Here is a 23,537-nt window from a genome sequence, read left to right as displayed (position 1 = left end):
TTGATGTAAGAATCAAAAATGAATAAAGATTTATTTAAAAAAACCCAAAAAAACCCAACAAATCGAAGATCGGCAGGAGAGATACCCACTCTCTCTTGCTGCACACACAATCACCTGAAACTGCTAATATCTCCTACCCCCACGGCAGCAGAAGAGATGACTACTCCCGTTACCGAAGTTGAGCACCTGCCTCCCACAGCAGCAGGAGAGAGACATACTCTTGCTGCCAAGCCAGGCTCTTATAACTCCCCTTCCTCCCACCCCGGTGCCTGTGATGACCCCAAGCTCCCGCCACTTATTTGCGATGGCTGGCCGGAGGGATGCCTATTCTCTCCGGCCAGCAGGCTTTCTTCTTCAAATTAGCGGGCTTTCCCCTCCTCAGTGCATCCTGGGATGCACAAGGGAGGGGCCTAAGACTCTGATTGGCCCAGGTGCTTAAAGACCCTCCCATAGGGCCTTAAACAACAATCAGAGCCTTAGGCCCCTCCCCGGCGATCCCAAGATGCACTGGGGAGGGAAAGGCCTGCCATTTTGAAGAGGCGGGCTTGCTGGCTGGAGGGAGTAGGCATCTCTCTGGACAGCCATCATAAATAAGTTAGGGGGATGTGTTGCTCGGCTGCGGGATGGAGTGGGCATCTCTCCTGCTGCTGTGGGGGACGGGTGCTTGACTTTGATGGCAGGAGAGTGTGGACATCTCTCCTGCTGCTGTAGGAGGGGGGTGATTGACCGGCAATGGGAGGGAGTGGGCATTTCTCTTGCTGCTATTTGTGCTGGTGGGGGTGTGGGCATCCTTCCTGCCAATCTTCGATTTGGATTGGGATTTTTCTTCTTATTTTTTTTTTGCGTTTATTCTGCGCATGTATCCATTGCTCTCACCAGCACATGCAAATTTAGTGAATCTTTGCTACTCTCTGCCAACCTCATTTGCATGCGAGGTTTTTGAAGAATGACTCACCTTTTTGAAATCGCTACAATAACAGCTGCGACAGCAGGCCATCGAATTTTACCGCTAAGTTTTAAGAATCTAGCCCTGAATGATTATATTTAAGAAGTCTTGGTTGGTGTAAGCAATCTGATACAAAAAGGAAGTTTGGATTAGAGAATGACATGGTGATTGTTACCATGGGTAACCCACCGAAACAGGGAGGAAAAAAAACTGGCCACCGCAGGTACAGGGACAAGGCCATTCACCGTGGAGCAGTGAATGGCCTTGTCCCTGCAGTAAAGTATCTGCCACGTTGATTCCCTTCCCAACCCTCCTTGCAATTGCGACACTTGCTCCCTCCCTCTGGCAGCAAAAAACAAAGTGCAAAACTGGATGCCCTGGCTCACAGAGAGTCTACTCTGTGTTCCCACCGTAGGCCATGGTATGCCGGATCATCTGCAGAGTCTCGAATCACCAGGGTCTGGTAATACTGGTAGCTCTGGACTTGCCTTGTCAGCCTTAGTGCACGGATCTGATGTGGTGAAATTGGTTAGCTTAGCGAGGTTTAAAAAAAGTTTGGATAATTTGCTAAAAGAGAAGTCCATAGGCCATTATTGAGATGGTTTGGGGAAATCCACTGCTTATTCCTAGGATAAGCAGCATAAAATCTGTTTTACTACTTGGGATCTAGCTAGGTACTTGGGACCCTATGCAGACTTCCAATTTGCCTGTTTAGTCTTAGACATTGCTGGCGTCCATCATGGGACGATTTCTCCTGTCATTTAGATGAGTTACCCCCGCCCCCCCCCCCCCCAAAAAAAAAAAATTCCCAAAGCTACAGAATTATGAATAGCTCTATTCTTCTTAAACTTTGAGGTTTTTAAGCAATAGTGTTGTACATAGCAGGTTGGTTCCTGGATACGCCTAAATTCATGTTCATGTTAATTTATTGCTCTTTTGTTACAAGTTAACAGAGCAGAACAGAAATGTAGTTTGTCTCCGAGGAAGTTCCCTGTGCCCCTCCTTCTTTTCTTCTGTTTCGGTGGAGTTTAATTGCTTTGATGTTAACTGAAGAGGGAGCTATTCTCTATTGGTGAAGGGGAAGAGTTGAAAGATGCTAGTGACATCCTTCTGCAAAGCTTGTGACTAAAGGAGGACAGCAGCTTCAGTGCATGAATTCACTGCCACGTTACTGATGACATCATCAGTAACGTGGCAGAGTGAATTCATGGGCAGACAAGGCTGAAGCAGCCTGTTTAGAGTGCTGCCAGCCTGACGCTGCTTAGGGAGGTAAGTAGGACTTGTGGCGGAGTTCCGATGGGAGGGTGGGAAGGAAGGGGATTCGGCTGCTCATTCAGGTGCGGCTGCTGATGGGGGGGGTGCTCTCTCAAGGGTTCTGCTGCACAAGGAGAGGGAGGGAAGGGAAGCTGGGTAAGGGTCCTGCTGCACGAGGGATGGGAGGAAGGGTAGGATAGAAGCTGGGCAAGGGTCCTTGTGCCCAAGGGATGGGAGGAAGGATAGGATAGAAGCTGGGCAAGGTTCCTTCTGCACAAGGGATGGGAGGGAGGGTTGGATAGAAGCTGGGCAAGGGTCTTGCTGCGCAAGGGAGGGGAGGAAAGATGTTGTACATGTGGGGGAAAGGAAAGAGGAAGAATTGGGGTGAAGGAGAGGAAGGGAGAGATGATCATGTGCATACCTTGAAAATAAGACCTAGTGCCTTTTTTGGGCCTAAAATTAATATGACTGTCTTATTTCGGGAAAACACAGTAGAGAACTAAAGGCAAAGACAAGAAGTGAACGCATTACCATTTACTGAAAAAGTAGTGTTCAAGGTACTGGTACCTTTTGGGATACCTTGCTGAAGGACATGCCAATTGTACTCATTATAGCTTTGCCACTTTTAAACTGGAGATATTCCAAGACTAGAGAAGAGATGTAGTGATGGTATGAGCAAGGAAAAAGCAGAAAACTAGATGTCTTTAATTAAATATTAATGGTGGACAAGACCTCCTAGGCACATCTGAAGAATAGAATAGTGCAGTACTTTGACGCTAGTGGATTACGGGATCTTAAGCAATAAAGGGAAAATTTCACCAAAAATATTATTAGATTTCTTTGACGCGAGTAGCTTACTAAATTACTGGTAGTAAAGTAGACATAGCTCATCCAGATTTTAGTAAAGTTTTTGACACTCTTTCTTTTAGAGTAGTGAGCAATCTAGTCAGTGTGGGAGTTGGAGGAAATATTACAAACTTGATGATAAAGATCACTGAATAAGAGGATCAAGTGGTAGTCCATGGGGTTGAATCTAAGAAAGAGTACAACAAAGATCAGTTAAAGACCAATCCTCTTCATTGTATTTGTAAGTGAAATTGCAGGTGACATGAACATTGGGAAGAGTACAACTATGATGGGTAATTTTTTAAACAAATGATTTTAAACAAGACGTTTTGCTTAGAACTATAGAAACCTGCTTTAGAGCACGTGTCTTCAGCCCAGATATATGCATGGGTCCACACTCTTTCTTCCTATCAATTCTCATCTCTCCATTTACAAGTCCTCTAAATTTACATAGGATACCAGATGCAATAGTAGTTTTTTGTTTGTTTGTTTTTTTAATTAGGGGGTGACAGCTGCACAGATTTCATACGCCTTCTTTTCCTTCGTAAAATAGGCAAAAGAAATTGGTGAAAGGTATGACAATTGTATTTCTTTGATTTAAGATATGAAATCATTTGGGATGAAGAAATTCAAGAACCGAATGCATTTTTAAAGGTGAAAAATTATCAAAATAGTGATTCCTGTGTTGATCTTAGACTTGGCCATATGATAGGAAAAAGCAATTGGAAAAGCTTATAGTTTATTTAGATGCATAAAGACTAGTATTACTAGTTAGGGCATTGACAAATGAAGCAAGTCACAGGGAAAAATAATTTGTCAGAAAATACTATTTCACTGAGAGTGTGGCAGACACCTGGAACAGGCCTTCCAAAGAGGTAGTAGGAGCCAGAATCATGGCAGAATTCAAAGTAGAGGCATATGTTGCTAGTGAGTCTTTATTGAGATTAGTTATGCTTGCTCATTAAGGACAAAGGTTTTAATAGCATATAATTTGTTCTTTAGCGTCCCAATAGACCAGTCCAGATGTGGGGTTATCCTAGGATAAGCAGGCAGCATATTGTCACATGTGCCCGGTAAGGACAGTGAAAAGTGCATCGGCACTTTAAGAGCTTAAAAGCTTTGTCTACATGCACCGTGTGGTATGGGCTCTCTCCTCATTTGTCAAGAAGCCCAACGCATCTGGAATTGGGTGATTCCTCGCAACATATTTCTAAAGGCTATATGTGTACAAGGGAAATGAAATATCCTGGCCGACAAACTCAGCAGATTCTTCCGGCCACATGAATGGACCCTCAACTTCAGAGTACTTGTCACATTTTCCAGTTAGGGAACTTCTCAGATAGATCTGTTTGCGTCTCCCCTCAATCACAAGCGGCCTCGATTTTGCTCCAGACAATACTCTCTGCAACGTCTTGAGGCAGATGCATTCCTTCAGGATTGGACAAACAAATTTCTATATGCATTTCCACCAATCCCTCTATTTCTGAAAACCTTGGTCAAACTCAAGAGAGAATCAGCCACCATGATACTGATAGCTCCTCGGTGGCCCAGATGACCTTGGTTCTGCCTTATACTTCAGCTTACTGCCAAGGATCCAATTCCTCTACAGATCTTTCCATCTCTACTCTGTAAGAATCAAGGATCCATGTTGCATCTCAATCTGCAGTCTCTACACTTGACAGCTTGGTACCTTTCAGTGTAATGTCAAACAGATTTTCATTTCTCTGATCCTGTTGAAGCCATTATTGCTGCATCCAGAAAACCATCTACCCAGCAATGCTATCAACTGATAGTGGACACATTTTACCTCCTGGTGATCTCTTCACCACCAAGAACCTTCATACTCTTCACTTTCTTCAGTTCTGGATTACTTTCTTCATCTTTCTGCTTCTGGTCTCAAAACCACTTCAGTCAAGAGTCCACCTCGGTGCTATTAGTACTTTCCATGTTCCTGTCAATGATTAACTTCTGACCACTCATCCTCTGGTTTCCAGGTTTATGAAATAACTTTTCAATTCCAAACCTTTGCTGAAACCACATTCAGTTATCTGAGATCTTAATGTAGTCCTTGCCAAGCTGATGAAATCACCCTTTGAGCCACTAGCGTTGATTCATCTGAAGTTTCTCACTTGGAAAGTTGGTTTCATGAACGCAGTCACTTCTACTCGTCGAGTCAGCGAATTTCAAGCATTGGTTTCTGATGGCAGCCTCAGTGGCTTTCTTCCCATCTACTCCCATTGATGAAATTTGCAAAGCAGCCACTTGGTCCTCAGTCCACATATTCACATCTCACTACTGTCTAGAATCCTATTCCAGATGAGATGGTCATTTCTGCCAAGCAGTATTGCAGAATCTATTTTCTTCTTAATGGCCAATTCTCCCTCCATCCCATTACAGTAAGCTAGGGAGTCTCGTATGTGATAATATTCTGCCTGCTTGCCTAGGATAAAGCGCACTTACTGTAACAGGTATTATCCGGAGACAGCAAGCAGATATTCTCGCATCCCTCCCACCTTCCCTTGGTTGGCTTCTTAGCTTGCTTGAGGAACTGAGGTACCGTGAGCCCTTGTGCGGGAAGGCACTCGTGCATGCACTGTGCGAGCAGACTGAAAGCTTTTAAGCTCTTAAAGTGCCGGTTCACTTTACACTTTCCGAACTAGGCTCCGTGGATGACGTCACCTACATGTGAGAATATCTGCCTGCTGTCTCCGGATAACACTTGTTACATTACATTATCATTTATATACCGCATAACCTAATATAGTAACTATGCTTTATATACACTCTTACTAGCAGATGAAGACTGAGAACCACTGACTTGAAACCTTATAAGTATTTGATGTAACTTTCAACCAGCCAGTATTTCTCAGTCTCTGATAGATGGTAGATAATTTATCCTGTACAGTCTGGGACTGATTGCATGGGTCTGGTTAAAGCAAGCTAATTGGGGTGGGGGTGGGAGAAGAGAACTTGGCTCCAAATTCCATTGAGAAGGTTGGAAAGCTTAAAGGACTAAGAGAGCTCTGCCATTCCTGTACAATTGGGTAGTTGGGTCTCTTCCCTCAATCCAGCATAGATTTTTGCCCTGGGGTTTTGGGACTAGTGTGCCTTTGCTTCTCTCCCCTTCTTGGATGGGGGTGAACTTGGATGGGTCAAACAGCAATCAAACAAAGGAAATTAGGAAAGACCAAATTTTACTTTCTGAATTTAATTTATTTTTTATCATTAAACATATTTAGTGAAATAAATAAATATTGCGGTTATTAGACATTTTGTTGTTCTTGCATTCTATTTTAAAATATTTTTTCCTCTTTTCTTTGAGATCTCATTTACTAGATTCTCTCTAATGGCTAAGCATTGGCACAGTAATGCTGTCTAAAAGTAATCTTAGTTAGAAATAACTATAGAGTTCTGTGTCCTGGTCTTTGCCTCACAAGGTCAAATAAAGGTGTAAAGGGAAAATACATGAGCATGTCAAAACAGGAAGAGAGGTAGAACAAAGAGCAGACCAAATGAGTATATAGAGCAAAAAGAAATTTAATGTAACGTGCTTGACATGGCCACGTTTCACCAGAGGGCTATGTTAAGAGGCAAAACTAGAGAGAAAAAACAGCAAGCTTCTCTCTAGTGTAACAGCTTACCAAACAATCCAGAGTACTTAAGCACAAAGAATACACTTCTCACTGGTACAAAAATTCAGCAGTAATAGTCCTGCTGCAATACTCCAACCAAGGAAGAGAGGCCTTATGGGATGGAACATGGTGGCTGTATTCCTGCAAATAATAAATGTAAACTTCTTTGGTTGTATTACGATGGTATATCAAATCCATGACCCTTTATTCCTTTAAATTGATGCTTTGATTTAGTTAGAAGACTCCTTGGGCTTCTCAGCCTTGATAGCACTTCGTATTTTAGCGCACAGGCTTTTACGTATATTAGCCAGACACTCAGTCACCAGGAGCTGTCTTTATTTTGTTTATCAACTTGTGGGTTGTTGTCATCCTAACTTTAATTCCTTTTATTAACAGAAAAGAAGCTGTGATTTCTGGCTGCCATAAAGATATGAGGAAGAGTTCCTCACCATCCTTGGTTAACTGCAACTCCGATATTGCTAACAAAATATTTGGAATTGCACTCGATGAACTGCAACAAGAAGGACATCCAGACAATGAGGTTCCATTCATAGTCCGCCAAATTGTGGACTATATTGAGGAACATGGTATGTATGACTTCACTTAAGTTGAAAACAAATTCTCTCAAAGACATGCTCCTCCACTATGGGGCTTATTTAAACCTTTGTGCCATTTTTGCCACTAGTGTATTGCCTTTGAAAATAATGGGATGTTTTGGTAGATCTGTTGCAGTATGTGCTCTGGTACAAAAATGAGCTCCCATGTTGTAAATAGTTAGTGATTGAAAATACTTATAGTTATTGGTTATTTTTAGATATTCACAGGGTGGTGCATCGATCTTTTAGATAATTAAAACCTATGGGCATTTGGCCATAGCTCCGGATCTGATTGCCGAGTTATGCCTTGTTTACAAGAACTAAATGGTAGGGCTGAAAGTATGATTAGGGTTCCATAGCATTCATTCTGTTTAGCTATATTGTTGGAAGATATGTTTGAGGCAGGATTGGAAGATAAGTCATCAAGATTATATTTTAAAATTTAGGCTTGCTTATTTTTCAAAGAAAAATTGGGTGCAAAAGTCTGCAACTCTTGGAGGCATCCTGCGTGATGATGAGTTTGTGCAGAATTCCCTCATGATGCAGGATTTGCCTCAACTAGCCAGAGGTGAAGCCAGTACAGCTATCTGTGGTTGCAGAGAAACCATGCGATCTTGTTCCTGCATTGCATGGTTCTTTGAGTGTAATCCCAGCAGTGCTCGCCATGTGCTATTCTTAGCAAACTTAGAAAACAGCATTCAGGTCCCACATGGCTCTCGTTTTAAGGGAGCTACTTAATTCACAAAGAAGATAACTACAAGGAGAAATGCCTACAGTAGATGAACAGAGAAGATGGAAGAGTCGAACAGAAGATGGAAGGGCTGGAGAGGCAGAGTTGAGAGAGATATCTGGGGAGAAGTTGCTGAAGGAGACAAGAAAAAAATCAGTTTGCTTATATGGGAGAGAGGAGCCAGCGGAGATGAAATAAATAAAGATGTTAGGGGTAGAAATAAGCTGTAGGACAGGAGCTAAAGGAATATTGGGGGTGGGGGGAGGGTGGAGGGAGACAGGCTAAGAGGATGTGTAGCAGAGGCGATGAATCTAAATATGCCTTGAAGGGAATTAGTTGGGAGTGCAAGAGGAGCGTGTGGAAGGATGGAGTAAGGTAGGGGAGAGATGTACTGCTTTATTGGTAGTGATTTTTATTTGACACTCTGTGAAATTGGAAAGAGTCATGGGAGTTATAGGCAGCATTGGCTTTTCTCATGTGTTGACTTTTGTAGCAACAACCCTGAAAACCACTATGCAAGTATTGAGAGCTGCAAGAAGTAGACATCGTGTGCAATTTAGAGTTCCTCGTGGACTTCATAAGAACATAAGTGTTGCTTACTGGGAAAGACCAAAGGTCCATCAAGCCCAGTATCCTGTTCCAAATCATGGCCAATCCAGGTCACAAGTGCCTGGCAAGATCCCAAAAGAGTAAAACAGATTTTAGCTTGGATTTGAATACTGTCAGAGATGGCACTTGACATAATGGCTCAGGCAGTTTGTTGCATGCATATTGTGCGACAAGATAGAAGGGACAGAGTCTGGAGGTGGCAGTAGAGTAGAAGGGTCTGGATAGGAGGGACTTTCATGATGAACCGAGTTCACAGGAGGAAGGGTGGGAACTTAGAGCAAGAAGTGTAGAGAGATATTGAGGGGCTGCAGAGTGAGTGCACTTGTAGGTCAGTAAGAGGAGTTTTTGCTGTATTTGGAAATGGATGGGGAGCCAGTGAAGTGACTTGAGGAGAGGATTAATGTGAGCATGGTGGGTCTCTCAGAATATGTTGTGCAGCAGAATCTTGCACAGATCAAAGGGGAGAGAGATGGAACTGCATAAGTGTTAGTGCCAATTGCACTCAGGTATATGGCTTTTTGTTTTCCACCTTGTTTTTAAGTTCTATTGGCATTGGTTTTCTTTAATGGTAGATGATCAAGAGCAGAACAGATTTTGCTTCATTAGGGAGTTTCCCTGTGCCATTTCTCTTTCTTTTTCTTGTTGTAGTGGCTGTCATCTGCTTTGGTACATACAAACTGAGGAGCAGAGCACAGTGCAGAGATAGGGGAGGTGGAGCTGAAAAATGTAGATGACGCCTTCTGCACAAACTCACGAGTAGAGGTGAATAACCCACTAGTTCAAGACTCATGTCTTTCTATTAGAAAGCTGAAAAATGTAGATGACACCTTCTGCACAAACTCGCGAGTAGAGGTGTATAACACACTAATTCAAGACCCATGCCTTTCTACTAGAAAGAAGATTATCGCGATAAGAACCTAATCTTCCCATCTATGCTTCACTTGAGGATATGCATTATCCAAAAAAGTGAACGTTACCTTAAAAACAGAAAGAAGGCAATAAAACATTTAATATGTGCAAATATGATTCAGTGTGTGCTTAATATAAACACACACTGCATGCCTAGAAATCATAAATAAAGCAATGAAATGCAACTTAAAAACTGGAGGCAAATTGTGACTCTCAGTCCATCTTGAGCTTCTAAAAACTTAATATGGTACCACTATTTAACAGATGTCATCAAGTAAACGGCCAATCATCGACTGTACAAAAGCTTTACCCAGTAGGGTTTACTTAAAAAACATCACTAGTGACACAGAATGTGAAAAATATATCTATATGAATGTCTATCTTCTACTCAATAAAACTATTTAAACCAAATTGTTCTAATAATTATAAAGGGGAAATCCAATGCTGTTCATGCTGTAGTAATTTCTTAGCATGATCACCACCACATTTACATCTAGGGATGATATTGATGATAAGACATCATAGCTGACTGAAATTTTGATATTTTTTTTTTCCTGTTTACAATGTGGTGCTTTCATTTTGCCATGTGTGAGATTTGAACAGTGTTCATTTAACCTGATCTTAAAACTTCTAATGGTGTAACTGATGTAAATTTTATTTCAAGGGCATATAATCACAAATTGCGTATTTGCTGTTAGTTATTAAATTGCTTAAGGTGATAAACTCTCCCATCTACTGTAAAATCCAAATGTTGAGTTATTAAAAGTACAGTAGTTGCTTGTAATGTCATTTCACAGTTTTTGCAATTGCCACATTTATAATGACCCACAACTCCTCGATCGAATACTCCTGGTTTCTGGTAAGTCAAAAAGGCTCAAAATCGCCTTTAAATTCTTCCCATGGGAGTAGGTGGTCCTTAAAATTTGCCTTTAAACATCTCATGGGTGTGCACAATCCCCCAATCTTTTCTTCATAATCCTACTACTACTACTACTACTACTACTTAGCGCTGAAAGACGTACACACCACTGTACATTTTGACATTTATAGACAGTCCCTGCTCGGAAGAGCTTACAATCTAATTTGGACAGACAGACACGACATATAGAGTTGGGGATGCAGAACCCAAGGTGAAAGGAGTTAGGAGTTGAAAGCACTCTCAAAGAGGTGGGCTTTTAACTGGGCATTGGTATATTTGGTAAGAAAAGTATGGATCTTACTTTCAATGTGATGTTCATTCACTGTAGACAACAATTTGTTATTGGTGATTATATATCGCTCTGGTATATGCTTGTTTCAAAAACCTTTGCTTATAGCATCATGTTTAGGAAGTAGGAAGGAGTGGCATAGTGGTTAGAGCTACAGCCTCAGCACCCTGAGGTTGTGGGTTCAAATCCCATGCTTTTCCTCGTGACCCTGGGCAAGTCACCCAATCCTCCATTGCCCCAGGTACATTAGATAGATTGTGAGCCCACCGGGACAGATAGGGAAAAATGCTTGAGTGCCTGATTGTAAACTGCTTAGATAACTTTGATAGGCGGTATATAAATACCTAAAATAAAGAAAGAAAGAAAGAAAAGTTTTTGACTGTCATTTAAAATCACCAGTTGCAAAAACCTAAAAAAAAACAGAATATGGAAGACTTTACCGTGCTTGGAATGATAGCTTACAAAATGTAGAAAACTGGCAGTAACGTATGTTTTGAAAAATAAATGTACACCTGTGCTGATTTCTTCCAACACATAAATGGCACAAAATTACCCCTGCCTTGGTGCAGGTATAACTTTTATTGTGGGAATTAAGCTATTTTATAATAGGCGCCCTTATGAAAGTTCAACATGTGCAGTTATTCCTTGAAATCTTAAGCACCCTGTTTTGTATTACCATCCACGTGCATTATTTTGTATATTTATTTATTTAATTCGTTCTCTATCCCGTCCTCCCCAAAGAGCCCAGAACGGGTTACAGGTCAACATATACAAGATATAGTTAACAGGTTACAATTTGCCATATTTACAGTACAAGTTTTTCTGATGCAAGTTTTTATCCTAACTCAACACATACTAGGGATCTAATACCAATATCCATAATATATAGTTTACAGGTTAAATTAGTCATAGATTTTTCAACACAAGTTTCTATCCCAACGCGACACACAGGAGATCTTGTATCAATATACATTTCTTTGTAATCTGTCGGTTGTGGACGGGGGAGGAAGGTGAACAGGTATAGAATGTATATAGCTTTTTCTTGACAGCTGGTAAATCTTATGAGCTTTGTCAACATTTGTTCACATATTTTGATATAAAATTTGTCAGATTTCCATACTTCTTTTTCCTGAAGCCTATGAGGTTGTTAATATAATAAAATATATTCAAAACAGTAAATAAAATATGAACATGACCAAGACCATTGAAAAACAGCTGAGTAGCTAGATTTTTCCATGTGTACAGAAAAGATTCCTCCAACATTTTTAATTCAAAAGGAAGTAAATTCCAAAGGAAGGGAGAGTCTAATGACTAGTAGTTAATTGGTACTTACAATAATAATAATCTTTATGGCTAAACTCCAAGATTCAAATTGGCGGATTTAAAATCGTATGGAAGCATTGGATTATTGCAGGTATACGGATTTTAGATGATGTTATTTTAAATGGTAAACTGCTTGATTTTTCACAGTTGCAACATAAATATGGTCTTAACAAATCACAAAGTTTTAAATGGTTGCAGCTGAAGTAGGCTATTCAGGAGGGGTTCCCTGAATGGAAAAAATTTTAATAATCAGTATAGTCTGGAGTTCTTATGCTTTCAGGTGGATTTCTTGGGACACCAAGCCGCACAATGGTATAAATTGATATCTGGATATATGAATAAAAAACCAAAGACTGGTCTTAGAGACATTTGGAGCATTGAGATTAAGCATCAAATTTCAGCATCTCAATGGCCACGAATTTGGTCTTGGAGAATGAGATGTACAGTGTTTGCATCTATGAGACAAACTTGGTTCTTTTTGTTGCATAGAGCATTTTGGACCCCAGTTAGATTACAAAAGTTGGATAGCTCTAAGTCTAATAGATGCTGGCATTGTAATCTGGAAGCAGGGACTTTGGATCATTTAATATTCTATTGTCCCTGTATCATGGCCTTTTGGAAATCAATTTGGTCTTAAATTAATTGTTTATTAGAGAATCATGTAGCATTATCATATGATATAATTCTATTCGGTACTTCAATGAGAATAAAAAGTCAAATTTCATCAAGCAATAATAAACTTTTATTAATTATGACAGGAGTCGCCATACAACATATCACCAAGAATTGGAAAAATTATAATAGACTTAACTATACTTTTTGGTGGAATTCGTTGTGCCATATTTACAAAATGGAAAGAACAATTACTATACAAAAAGGAAATTATAATAATTTAAAAAAGATATGAGGGCCATTGACAACTTATTACAATGATTAGATGCCATTTTCCACTGAAAGTACATTTATAATATGGGGAAGGGGGGGTGGTATAAAGTTCTATTTAAGGTTTAATCATTAGATAAGAATGTAATATTTATACAAAATTTATGTTTAAATATTTGTGGGAAGGGTGGATTGGGAGGGAATAAATTACATGTATTTAAGATAATAACTGAAATAAATTCAAGTGATGTGTATAAATACAATTGATGTAATATTTTGTACTTGATGTAAGATGAAAAATGAATAAAGACTTTGGTACTTACAATAATACTTGGATAGCAAACTACAAGTTCTAGGTTGGAATATATTATTGAAATATGTGAGCAAAGATGCAGTGGTGCATTTCCATGAATAGCTTTATAAATTGCGAATTCCTGACTAATTAGGTGGTCTGGAACAAGAAGGACTTTTTCAAGTCAATGGTAATGCTGAGACTGTGGAGTGGCTCCGTCAGAGGTATGATAATGGAGAAGAGGTGGACTTGGACAAAGAAGCAGATGTACCCTCAGCTATCAGTCTTCTTAGATATTTTCTTCAGAAACTTCCTGAACCTGTGATCCCTGCCTGTCTACACATTCATTTGATGCAGCTTTCTCAAGGTAGCTTTACCTTTTTTGTTTTGTTCATATTACTGAAATATATGCAAATGTTTCCATTTTGTTGGTTAAACACATATGTATATATTGAAACTACCATACCACTAAGAACATGATTTTATACATAATATTTTTTAATACTTCAATATGGTTTGAAGGATAAAACAGGCATGTATTTGTTTATTTGAATGTGAGTGTTTGTTTTTATTGTAAACTGCCTAGGTGTTAGGCGGGTAAAAAGTGTTTGAAATAAAAAATAAATCCATTCCTTTTCATACTGAATGTGAGGGTCTTAAATCCTTGGTCACCATTTTATTTTTTCTCCCATAGTAGATAATGAAGAAACAGTTCCAAATTTTAATACTTTATGGGAATAGAGTTAAACACAAAAGATAGGTGACGGCAAATAAACACTGACCCCTTGGTAGCAAATAAAGACATTTTTTTCTTTATGACTGCATGGGGTATGAAGTGCTATACACAAACTACAGTAGTATGTTTTTCAGCCTATTTGATTTTGTGTTAAGATGCTGTTCTGAAAGTACACTTTCCTTTATCTCTCTGTTCCTTAATGCTGAAGACTGTAATTAGGTTATCCATGTGAGCCCCAAATGCACCCTTTCCCTCTGCCCTCTTCCCAATACATCGTCATATCTTTGCCAGCTGCGAGCAGCATCTCCGTTCGTGCTAACCTCATCCTTTCTTCTGACATCACTTCCTGGTCCTCACAAACAGGGAGGGAGGGATGAGGCTGGTGCAAGCAGCAGGTAAGAGATGCTGCTTGCAGCTGGCAAAGATTTGGAGAGGTACCGGGTGGCAGGAGAGAGAGGAGAGGTGCTGGCACCTCCACCAAGGTGGCGCCTGAGGCGGTCCACCCCCCTTACTATGCCAATGTATACATTTCTGGAGACCATACCTTCAAAAGATATAAATAGGTTGGAGTTGGTCAAGAGGGCAGCAACTAATATGGTCTTTGCCCTAAAGCCTATGGAGTCGGGCGTAAGTATTTCAATATGTATACTTTGGAAGAAAGGCAGGAGAAGGGAGAGATGATGATTAATAGATATTTAAATACCTCTAAGTCATAAATGCATAGAATGTGCATCTTTTAGCTGAAAGGATGCTCTGGAATGAGAGGGCATAGGTTGAAGGTGAAAGGGGATATCATATCTTAAGGAAAATGTAGGGGGGTTAAAAAAACTAGAGTGAGGGCAGCTAGAAGGGGTTGAGGGTATAGAGCGGGTGGTGAAGGCTAACTGGTGGGAATGGAAGCTGAGGCTGATTGGGGTTCAGATGGAAAAGTGTAGTGGAGAGGAGCAGGGGAGAACATGTAGGGGGCTTAGATAGTGAATTTGTAGGAGTGGTATGGACACAGGAAAAAAAGAGAGCGGGGGGCACAGTATACTTTTTTTTTAGTTAGATCAGTCACTATAAATGTGTGTAAGCAGACTTCAATATGCCTGATGTGGATTGGAACAATCTTTCCGCTACAATCAGCGGCAGCAGGAAGCTATTAACCTCTATAAAGGGAGCGAGATTCAGACAAATGGTATTAGAGCCCACTAGGGATCGGGCGATACTAGACCTAATACTCATCAACGGAGAAAGTGTCACAGAGGTCTCGGTAGGCGATATGTTGGCCTTCAGTGACCACAACATGATATGGTTCAACCTCAGGAAAGGTTTCACTAAGTCAAGCACATCCAACCAAGGTCCTCAACTTTAAGGGCACAAACTTCGAAAGCATGGGAGATTTCATCCATCGTGCACTGCAAAACCATGCCGAAACAGATAATGTAGAGGTAATGTGGTCAACTCTGAAATCAACCTTACACGATGCAACCAACCGCTACGTCAAATCAGTAAGTAAACAGCGAAGAAACAATAGACCACAGTGGTTCTCTGCGGAGATCTCAGACCTCATAAAAAAAAGAAGAAAAGAGCGTTCATCATCTACAAACAATCAGGGAAGCGAGAATCCAAGGAAGACTATCTGGCCAAGTCAAAAGTGGTCAAATCGAAGTCAGGGAGGCCAAACTCCGAAAGGAGGAGAACCTTGCGAAGAACATCAAGAAGGGCGATAAATCCTTCTTCCCGTATATTAGTGACAGAAAAAGAAACACAGATGGGATAGTACGCCTTAGGAAATCCGACGGGAACTATGTAGAATCGGACTCCGACAAAGCCAAACTTTTAAATGAATACTTCTGCTCGGTCTTCACTTACGAGGATCCGGGATCCGGGCCTCAGCTGCCGACGAGGGAAAACTAGGAAGACCCGTTTCAAAATTTCGAGTTTACGCACAGCAGTATCTACGAGGAGCTATCAAGACTCAAGGTGAACAAAGCTATGGGACCGGACAAACTACACCCCAGGGAGTTGAGTGACGTCCTGGCGGAACTGTTATCCGCGCTCTTCAATCTTTCCCTAAGTACAGGAAGAGTCCCGTTGGATTGGAAAATGGCTAACGTCATTCCACTCCACAAAAAGGGATGCAGGACGGAGACTGAGAATTATAGACCGGTGAGTCTCACATCGATAGTGAGTAAACTTATGGAAACACTAATCAAACACCAATTGGATACGATCCTGAACGAGGAGAATCTACAAGATCCCCATTAACATGGTTTTACGAAGGGAAGGTCCTGCCAATCAAATCTGATCAGCTTCTTTGACTGGGTAACAAGAAAGCTGGATATAGGGGAGTCCCTGGACGTCGTGTACTTGGAATGCAGCAAAGCGTTTGATAGCGTCCCACACCGCAGGTTATTGAGCAAGATGGGTTCGATGGGACTGGGTGAAACATTAACCGCTTGGGTTAGGGACTGGCTTAGAGGTAGACTTCAGAGGGTAGTGGTAAACGGTACCCTCTCCGATACGATGGAGGTGATCAGTGGAGTGCCGCAGGGCTTGGTCTTGGGCCCGATCCTATTTAACATCTTCGTAAGAGACTTGGCTGAGGGGCTTCGAGGTAAAATTACATTATTCGCCGATGACGCCAAACTATGCAACATGGTAGGCAACCGCACAACAGATGAAAGCACAGTGCCCGACAAAAGCTCAATGCCTGACAGTATGGTGCAGGACCTACTCCTGCTGGAGCATTGGTCAAAGACTTGGCAACTAAGTTTCAATGCCAAAAAATGCAAGGTCATGCACCTTGGCAAAAATCCATGCAGGACTTACACCCTAAATGGTGAGATCCTATCAAGGACTGTAGCAGAACGTGACTTGGGGGTGATCATTAGCAAAGACATGAAGACTGCCAATCAAGTGGAGAAAGCTTCATCCAGGGCTAGACAAATCATGGGCTGTATCCGTAGAAGTTTCGTCAGCCGTAAGCCTGAGGTCATAATGCCGTTGTACAGATCCATGGTGAGACCCCCATCTGGAATACTGTGTACAATTCTGGAGGCCGCAGAGTTGAATCGGTTCAGCGAATGGCCACCAGGATGGTCTCAGGACTTAAGGATCTCCCGTATGAGGAATGACTGGGTAAATTGCAGCTGTACTCACTCAAGGAAAGCAGAGAGAGGGGAGACATGATCGAGACGTTCAAATATGTCACAGGCCGTATCGAGGTGGAAGAGGATCTCTTTTTCCTTAAAGGACCCACGGCAACAAGAGGGCATCCGTTGAAAATCAAGGGTGGGAAATTTCATGGCGACACCAGAAAATATTTCTTCACCGAAAGGGTGATTGATCGCTGGAATAATCTTCCACAACAGGTAATTGAGGCAAGCAGCGTGCCAGATTTTAAGAAAAGATGGGATTGGCATGTGGGATCTCTTCATGGAGGTAGTTAGGGGGTGGGCCATTAGTGTGGGCAGACTAGATGGGCCATGGCCCTTTTCTGCCATCATGTTCTATGTTTCTATGTTTAAGCAGACTACATTAGAGGCAGTAGCCACTAGGCTAGCTGTATTGTACAGGGAATCCCGCATCTCCCTGTTTGTCCTGTGTGATATTCACTTTGCTTGTTGACTGTCACATTAAGCATTTTTCTCCCCAAAGTAACCCCCAGTGAAGATCACTGCCTAAAGGGTTTCATGATTTTATATATATGTTCATTGTGATTGAATGTTCGCTTTGGCTTTGCATATTCCAGTCTGCGCTGGTGATGTCACTGGGACTGTTTAGTTTCTTTGCTTCCATCTGCTGGTAGTGAAACATAATCTGTTGGTCTGGAATGGTATAGCAGGAATTGAAAAGAATTTATCAGGTAAGACCAAAATTTCACCTTAGTGGTTTCTCTTAGCCGTGGTGTAGGCATTGAATGCTTTGTATTTACAGATTGTTCAGAAAACAATTTCCAATGCAATAGGTGAGACATTCTAGACAGTAGGGTTATTTCCCTTTAGTTGCATAGCTGCAGAAGGAATCTACTTCAGACTTTTCACTCTGCCTCTATAGTACTTCACTTTGCAGTTTATGGTTGCAGTTGTGTGTGTTCTGTTCTCCCCATTTCATTGTTTTAATTTGATGTAATTGTGTCCCCTTTTCGGGTAATTTAGTTATTGGAACAATTTTAAAGCTCTGCCTGCTTGAGAAATCACAGACTTCAGTCTGTAGCTGACAGGCCGATCCCTCTAGGTACTTGTTGGCCAGCCTGCATAGTTTTCTCTGTTAGGCGCCCTTAGAAGGCTCTGCGGTGTCTCGCAGGATGCTGGCCACATTGTAGCGGTATAGTCAGACATTGGAGTCTTAACTGGCAGCCCGAAAATCAGCTTTGTAAAAGCATTCCCAGCATTGTGGCAGTGATTATTCTCATCCTGCTACTGTGACAGCTGAATGCAGACTTATAGCACTTCTGATTTCTCTCAGGTCACAGTGAGTACGCCAGCTGACAATCTGCAAGAGACATTAGGGGGAGGTGTGAAAAGTGGGGTTTTCTGTGTTTCTGAATGTCTCCCTGTGTTCTCCCTCCTTCTGAAAAATCCTAAAATTGCCATTTTTGAGTTTGGGAAATGTGAAAAATATTGTGATTTTGGCATGAATTTTGTGACGGCCATCTTGGATTTTTGGCGTATTTATATTCTAAAGCTCCTTGCTTCTTCATAACTGCAAATTTTGCCTGGAAACTTGCTGGAATGGAGTCCTTAGGCTCTCCTCTTGTGGATTCTTGCCAGAATTGCACAATTTTAGTGCTTTTAGAGCTTATTGACGCCACGTGGTGCAGTCGGGGGGGGGGGGGGGGGAGGGCTGAAGCAGCAGCAGCATCCGGCTTGGCCTCTTCCTTGCTGAAGCAGGTGACCTAACGCTCAGCTAGCCCAGCAGGGCAGCTTTCCTGGGTTTTGGGGCTGGGCAAGGCTGTTAATTCCTTCTGCCAGGCTGCGGACCCTGCGCAGCCTCAGAAAAGATCAATTTAGCTACCTTCATGTGAACTATGCCCCAAGAGATTGGACACCTCTGCAACATTTTTGAAATTTTTGCACTCTGGATTTTGGACTACTGTGTGTTTCCCCCCTGTGCAGTCCCAATACACCTACACAGCGTTTCTCAGTGGTGTTACTTCTTTGGACATGTTCTAGACTCGCCATGCTTGCATTGCCTGACCCTGATCTGGGGGATCCAGATGCGGATGATTTGCTTTCTGTCTCCTTATTTACAGGTGCAGAGCTCCCTGGGATGGGAGATCAAGGACTGTGTGCTGGATCTGTGGATCCGTCTGGTGTTTTGGGAGCCTGGAAATGCTCTCACGAGCCTGCGCCTATTTGAATTTGTGGCTTTGCCAGACCTTCTTTCTGAATCTTTACAGGCAATCTTTTGGTCTCTCAGCTAGCTCCGTCCACTTCTTCCTCCTGGCTTTGTGGCGTATACTTGCTACCTTCCCCTGGTACCCTGATATGTGCGTTTTGGTCTTGGAACAAGTTTAATTCTCTGGAGAGTAGTCTGACTTTTGCTAGAGCTATGTTTTGGCAAGGGAGTGTCAGCAACATTGGTTCAGCCCAGGGTGGATTTTTGGTAGCACAGGTGGCAAAATGCACTTTTCCTCCCAATGTGGGTGGTTTCGTATTGGAAGATATACAGGTCTACCGTGTGGAGGTGGTCCTCAGAAAGCTCTTTCATGCAGCTGCCTTAGGCTGGACTCATTTAGAGCACTGGTCTTTGACCTGGGGGCCGCCGCATGAGCGGACTGCTGGGCATGATGGACCACTGGTCTGACCCAGCAGTGGCAATTCTTATGTTCACTTATGTGTCGCTTGCGCATGTTACGCTCAAAAGCGTGTTCTGGAAATTTAGCCAGTGGTTCCCTCTTTTCAGTTTTGTTTTGGCAGGCGCAGTTTATATGCTGGATGAATTGTATGCCCTTATGTGAGTTTGACTCTGGAATCAGAGTAATCCAGCTCTGCCCTTAGTGGGCTGCTGTTTTCCACTTTCAAGGCTTCGTTGGCTGGGCTGCCTTTTCAGGAGCTGTGATTGTTTGGCAGAGGTCTGGATGACTTCATGGATTGTAGACTGGACTGTTGCACTACAACTCGGCCTGATAGCAGACACGGCCCTCCTGGGGTTCTGGTCATTCTGATTTCTTGGCGCCCAGCGCTTCCAACTGTGTGCAGGTGTTTTCTCATGCTGGTATGGCTATAGACATTCCTAAACTAAACTAAACCTTAAATTTATATACCACATCCTCTCCACGGAAGTAGAGCTCGGCACGGTTTACAAGAACTTAAAATATAAGAAAAGACAGGAAAAGATTTACATGAGCTTATAAATAGAGTGGAAGGGAAAGGGGGAAATAGAATTACATGTTAGAGAAGAACCAAGTTTTCAGTTGCTTGCGGAATAAGTGGAGGGAGCTCAGGTTCCGCAGCTTGATAGTAAGGTCATTCCAAAGACCTGTGATTTTGAAGAGAAGTGATTTTCCCAGTTTGCCTGCATAGAGAATACCGTGTAGGGAGGGGAAGGATAGTTTATATCTTTGGGCAGGTCTGGCGGAGCCAGGGCACGAGGAGTTAAACGATAGTGGGATTAGGGAAGGAAGGATGCCGTGAATGATCTTAAAAGCCAGGTAGGAGCATTTGAATTGGATTCTGGAAATCACTGGGAGCCAGTGAAGATTGGCCAGCCTCCATTCCTAGCCTCCTGATTTCCATGCTGCGCCTCCTGATGCACATGCACATTGCTGCCAGGTCAATGGATGCCCCGCTGCGGATTGGGGGCCATCTCAAAATATTTCTGCCTGTCTGGAAGCATTACGCCTGACCAGTGGGTCTTAAAGTCTATTTGGTCAAGTTACAAACTGGAATTTGCTCAACCTCTGACAGATTGGTTAATGGGCTCTGCTCAAATCACCCGGACAAAGCGCTCAGGATTCCAACCACTATTCAACACTTGCTGAAATTTCAAACTATGGACCCAGTATCGCCTGACCTCTGGGGCTCAGACAGATACTCCATATACTTTCTCGTGCTTAAGAAAGGCTCTGAAGAGTGGAAGCCTCTTCTGGATCTTCCGCACGTGACTGTGGCTCTCAAGATTCCATGATTTCAAATGGAGATCTGCAGAACAGTATCTTGCCCCTTCTGGATCTTACAGAGATGTGCTCGCCCATCCCCATTTTTCTGATCCACCGCTAAGTTCAGGTTCTGGGATCAACAGTTGCCACGTTGGATGTGCTTCACATGCTTTGTTCTCTCACTGGGTTCTGCACAAGAATGCCTTGCAGCCCTGTTTACCTTGGACTCTGGAAGCTGAGCAAACATAGTCTGGTGTCTTCTCCTGCAATCACTCCGCCGGGGGCGTTCTACTACACTTTGCTCCTGGATCGTGGTGATGAAAGATGCCAGCCTTTGGGGCTGGAGAGCTCATTGCAATCATTGTCCTATTCAGGGGTGTTGGACACCATCTCAGCCGCAGTGGTCATTCCACCGATTGGAGCTCAGAGCCATTCGACTAGCTCTGTCGAGATTACAGAAGACGCTGGTGGACAAAAAGATATGTCAACAGTAGCTTCCGTCACTCACCAGGGAGGAACCAAAAGCACTCCTCTGCCTCAGCAAATCCATCTTCTTTTTCATTGGCTGGAGCGTCATGCCCTAGTGCTGTTGGCAACGCAGGTGACGGGAGTAGACAATGTTTAAGCTTACTTTCTCAGCAGACAGCCTCTAGATCCAGGCGACTGAGTTCTGTCCCCAGAGTTGTTCCATGCGATAGTGGGGAAGACTCCGTTTTGACCTCAGGGCCACGACAAGAAGCAAGTAAGTGGATCGCTTCTTCAGTTGAAGATCCAAGCCCGGAAGTGAGGGAATCGATACTCTGGTGCAGCCATGGTCTCTGGAGATTCTCCTGTATGTTTTTCCTCCTTGGCCAATAGACAGCTGAGTCCTTCGGAGGATTGCAGCTCTTCCAGGCTGCGTCTTTCTGGTGGCTCCAGATTGATCTCTCAGACCATGGTATACAGATTTGCTGTGCCTGCGCAGAGCTCGCTCTCTAGACTTCTTCACGTAGAGACTGGTATCCATGGAGGATCTGGGTCACTTTGCTCGTCCGTCTTGACTCTTAGGCGCGCAGTCTTAGAGCGACAGAATATTCTGCCCTGGTTGTTGATACTCTTCGGAAGTCCACAAAGTCGTCTGCGGTGTCTGCTTATGCTATATGTGTGGAAGGCCTTTCACAATTGGTGTGCACAAGTCCAGGTGGACCCTTATTCAGCTCCGATCTCGGTAATTCTTGCCTTTCATCAGACTGGTTTGGATACAGGCCCAGATTGCTGATTCAAGCTGTTAGCCTATACTCACTGTTCAAGTTTCAAGTTTATTATAGATTTGATTAATCGCTTATTCAAAATTCTAAGCGATGTACAAAACAGTAAAATTACAAATTTCAGGGGAAACAAACCAAATAAATACGACTAACCTTACAGAATATATAATACAGAAGGAAAAAATGGGGAAGAACTACAAGTTATTGATAGTAAATAAGACGAGTAAAGGAAAAAACAATAGGAGGGGGGAGAGCAGTGGGCTTCAAAAAAGTTAAGAAATAAGATTCAATTGAGGCTCCTAATTTAGCTTTCTAGCTGTCAAATGCATCTTTAAAAAGAAAGCATTTTAACTTGCTCTTGAATCTGTCTAAATTGCGTTCTTCCCGAATGTAAATAGAGAGGGAATTCCATATTTGGGGGGCTGTGACAGAAAAGATGAATTGCCGCTGTGTATTAATGTTTTTGAGTGAGGGAACTATTAATAGATGTTGGTCGTTAGACCTGAGTAATCTTGTAGAAGTATGGGGAATCAATAATCTATGAATGGAAGCGGGAGTTTTATAAAGAAGAGATTTGAGTCAGCAGACTTAATTTATATGTTATGTGGTGAGCAACTGGGAGCCAATGCGTTTTCTTAAGGAGAAGTGTCACATGGTCGAATTTCTTAGCTTTCATTATGAGTTTAATTGAAGCATTTTGAATGATCTGTAAACATCTGATTTCTTTTTGGACAATTTCTTTAAATAGAGCATTGCAGTAGTCAATTTTTGAAATCACCAGAGAATGAATTAGTGTGTTAAGTGACTTAGGGCATAAGAATTTTGAAACTGAACAAATTTGATGTAGTCTAAAGAAGGTGACGTGTTGACTGGAAAAAAACAATGCTGAGAGAGCTGAAACAGCTTACAGGCAAATTGGACTTCAAATCTTCGGATTACCCCACCGGCCAGACATCCTCCTTGGACATGCCATTCAGGTGCATGGCGGAGGAATGTAGTCTGGCTAAGATCCTGAGCACAACTCTTTGGAGCCACGCAGCCTGCGCTCAACCCACTAGAGCAGGGGTATCCAATGTCGGTCCTCGAGGGCCGCAGTCCAGTCGGATTTTCAGGATTTCCCCAATGAATATACATGAGGTCTATTTGCATGCACTGCTTTCATTGTATGCTAATAGATCTCATGCATATTCATTGGGGAAATCCTGAAAACCCGACTGGATTGCGGCCCTCGAGGACCGAC

General features: G+C 42.4%; 1 protein-coding gene across 15 annotated transcripts in view; it reads left to right on the top strand.

Annotated features, from left to right (window-relative positions):
* Nucleotides 1–23,537, top strand: part of FAM13B (family with sequence similarity 13 member B) — a 156,892-nt gene that overhangs the window by 15,080 nt on the left and 118,275 nt on the right. For 8 of the 15 annotated variants that reach the window (XM_033927210.1, XM_033927203.1, XM_033927204.1 and 5 more), the window contains exons 4-6: nucleotides 3,549–3,619; nucleotides 7,075–7,265; nucleotides 13,382–13,594. In XM_033927210.1, the coding sequence (XP_033783101.1) occupies nucleotides 7,109–7,265; nucleotides 13,382–13,594 (370 nt within the window). In that variant the 5' untranslated portion in view covers nucleotides 3,549–3,619; nucleotides 7,075–7,108. Of the gene's footprint in view, nucleotides 1–3,548; nucleotides 3,620–3,648; nucleotides 3,701–7,074; nucleotides 7,266–13,381; nucleotides 13,595–23,537 lie in introns of all 15 variants that reach the window. The other 7 variants (XM_033927206.1, XM_033927199.1, XM_033927201.1 and 4 more) reach the window with 3 other exon arrangements.

The sequence above is a fragment of the Geotrypetes seraphini genome, chromosome 18 (genome assembly GCF_902459505.1).
Source record: "Geotrypetes seraphini chromosome 18, aGeoSer1.1, whole genome shotgun sequence".
NCBI lineage: Eukaryota > Metazoa > Chordata > Amphibia > Gymnophiona > Dermophiidae > Geotrypetes > Geotrypetes seraphini.
This window is presented reverse-complemented; position numbering and strand designations above follow the sequence as displayed.